At 33.4% G+C, this 3,183-nt stretch overlaps 1 protein-coding gene across 1 annotated transcript; it reads right to left on the bottom strand.

Annotated features, from left to right (window-relative positions):
* Positions 1 to 455: 455 nt before the first annotated feature.
* LOC103487202 (zinc finger BED domain-containing protein RICESLEEPER 2-like) lies at positions 456 to 2,871 on the bottom strand. Its single transcript, XM_051081749.1, has 5 exons — positions 2,269 to 2,871; positions 1,785 to 2,148; positions 1,444 to 1,533; positions 1,009 to 1,065; positions 456 to 592 (listed from the first exon to the last, which is right to left on the bottom strand). Exons 1-5 carry the CDS (start codon positions 2,869 to 2,871, stop codon positions 456 to 458), a joined length of 1,251 nt encoding a protein of 416 aa, XP_050937706.1.
* Between the last annotated feature and the right edge of the window lie 312 nt (positions 2,872 to 3,183).

The raw sequence follows: 3,183 nt of genomic DNA, 5'->3' as shown, positions 1-3,183 counted from the left end.
AGGGATGTAATTGGGTCCGATCGGGTTTCCTTCAAAAACTGACCCGACCCAAAAAGTACAGTTAATTTGGTAGAAGACTCGACTCGATCAGACCCATATTCGGGTCGGGTCGGGTTTTTTTTCCCTCCTCCTCCTCTTGTAAAAGTATAGCATTCTAGCTTGCAAAGATTTATAGCATTCTTTGCTGCCTTCCTAGAATTAAATCAGCCACTTTCAACCATTGCATCATCAAATAATTTTCATCATAATCATAACAAGAATCAATCAAATCCGATCTCAAAACAACAACATCATATTATATTTACAAAAACCAGTAGTCCACTTCCCTCAAAAAACAAACAATTGAAAACCCAAATTCAATTGAAAAGGAGAACATCTATGAGGTAGATAGTTTATGGAAGATGTTAAATCTTGGTGCATTTTAAATCTTCTTTTTGAACTTTTGGTTCAGAAAATTATTGAACCTTCTGATTTCTGGTCTCGCATTTTCGACAAACAGCCTTCATCAGAAACCATGAGACCATCAAATTTATCTTAACAATCTTTTTTAATTCCTCTTCAGATAGTTGTAAAGCATCTTGTATGGGACCAGCTTCAAACATAGTGCAGTTAACACAGTTTACAGTAGGATAACTTTCGAAGAATTTTTACATCCCTAATTTTCACCATCCAAAAGCAGAGTTGAGTATTTTATCTTAAAGAAAATGTAAACCAATTAATAAGCATATAATTGTCTTGAAGCATGTTGATACACCATTTACTTGCAGTAGAACTCTTTTCATGCGTAAAAAAGAGTGGACTTCTAAAGATCATTTGTCAACTACTTTTGTCAAATATTGAGTGATACTAATCAATTAAAAATCAATATACCGATGGAAAAATGGAAGAAATTCTATACAGATTAAAAAAAAGTACATATACACCTAACTAATATAAAGAACCCTAAACAATCAAACCAAAAACTAAATAGCGAACTCACTATGGAGGAAACCGAGAGAAGGGTTGTACCTTCATAAGAATAAGCATGGACGAAAGCATCCAAAGTTCCCAAAATACTGCCATGCCCTGTTCACAGCCTCATAAAAATAAAGTTATATTTCATCAACACCATGTATTGCTTATCATTTATAAATTATTAGATATGTTAACATACATAAATATGTTACACCTTGTTCATATAACCCAAAGTGCTTCCATCACTGTGCTTCAAGACTCTAAAAAAACAAGATTCAATATTTAACAAGTTAACAATTTAAAACAAAAAAAATGTAAATAAAGATTTGAGAGTAGGGATTTAAACCATAGAGTCATTATTCAGATTCTCAAATGCGGCTTCCATCTCCTTTCCTATGTTTGTGAACTCTAGATCAAAATGACAAACTATTAGCTAGCTTATATGGGATAATTGAAAATTTTAAATGCGTACTTCAAACAGAATATTACCTTCATCAATTTCTTCAGCCCCGTCAATTTCTTCAGTCATGTCATCCAAAGGTTTAGACTGAATCCAATTCTGAGCACAAATGAGTGCCTCTGCAGTTTGAGGAGTTAAAGAACTTCAAAAAGAATCTAACACCCGTCCTCCAGTGCTAAAGGCAGACTCAAATGGCACAGTTGATATAGGAATATTGTAGATGTCCCTGGCTACTTGGCTAATGATCTTAAATCGAGAGGAATTCACCTTCCACCAATTTAGCAAATCTAAATATATTCATCTTCTATACGAGCCTCATCTAAATAACAAGCCACCTCTATTTTAGCATCATCTAGACATGTTTTGTTACTTTGTTTAAATCTATCATGAACAGCAGCACAGGCCTTATAAGATCCACTAGATGAGATAGAAAATATTTCACTTTCACTTTGAAAGCCAAATCCTTCGATAGGTGTACATGATTGTGTTTGTGAATATTTTTCTTTTGACATTCTCATATAATAATCATCACACAATCGACGAAATGCTTCTTCAACCTTATTCGCCCATATTTTTGCACAATCTTCCTCCAAAAATTCATTAAAACAGTAATTCATGTAAGTCAGCTTATACCTAGGGTCAAGAACTACAGAAACATACAATAATAAATTGGTCTTCTCACTTGTAGTTATACCTAAATACTTGTTGAATTTTGTCTGCATGCTTAATGTCATCTGACTCAATAATGCATTCTCATATGATGAATATTCACGAATTATTTCTTAGATTAAACAAAGTTCGTGAAAAAATATGTTTGGAGTCACAGACGTAGATGCAAAAAACTTCATCGTTACCTCTGAAAAAGTCTTTAGGAACTTTACAAATACTTTTGCATTATCCCAATCTTCAGCAATAGGAATATCATCCTTTGGCAAATAACTAGGGTCATGATCCTCTAATCTTTCAAACGTCTTTTGACACTTAATTTCTCCATCCAACATAGTGAAAGCAGAATTCCATCGTGTTGGAACATCCATCGTAAGACAATTTTTTGTTGACATCTTATCTTCTTTAGCAAAATCTTTAAATATTTGCAATCTAGCAGGAGATGACCTAACATACTTCACAGCATTTCTGACTCGAATGATAGACACATGCAAATCTTTTAAGGCATCACTAACAATTAAATTAAGAATATGAGCACAACATCTAATGTGAATAAATTCACCATCCAACACCAACTCATTTCTACCTTTAAACTTTTTAACCAAGTAGGCAATGACTACATCATTTGAACTCGCATTATCAAATGTTACAGTAAAGAGTCTATCAATACCCCAACCTTCTAAACACTTTTCAATGGCTCTACCTATTGTATCTCCTCTATGATTAGCTATTTGACAAAAGTTCAAAATTCTTTTGTGCAAGTTCCAATCATCATCAATAAAATGAGCCATTATAACCATATAACTAATATTTTGCACAAAAGTCCATGTATCTGTTGTTAAACAAACTCTTTGGCCACTTCGAGTTAATGCATTTTTTAACTTTTTTCTCCCTCATATACATTTGAAAACAATCCTTTGCAACGGTTACTCTTGATGGAATCACAAACTTTGGATTTAATGCTCGACAAAATTGGTGAAACCCTTCATTTCTACAAACTTAAATGGCAATTCATCCAAGATAACCATACTAGCAAGCATTGTTCTACAAGTTTCTTGAGTGAAAGATGTAGCCATCAAACTACTTTCAGAATCTCCCTCTCC

Source organism: Cucumis melo, chromosome 2 (genome assembly GCF_025177605.1).
Source record: "Cucumis melo cultivar AY chromosome 2, USDA_Cmelo_AY_1.0, whole genome shotgun sequence".
NCBI lineage: Eukaryota > Viridiplantae > Streptophyta > Magnoliopsida > Cucurbitales > Cucurbitaceae > Cucumis > Cucumis melo.
Note: the sequence above shows the minus strand (reverse complement) of the source record. Positions and strands in the feature narration are given on the sequence as shown.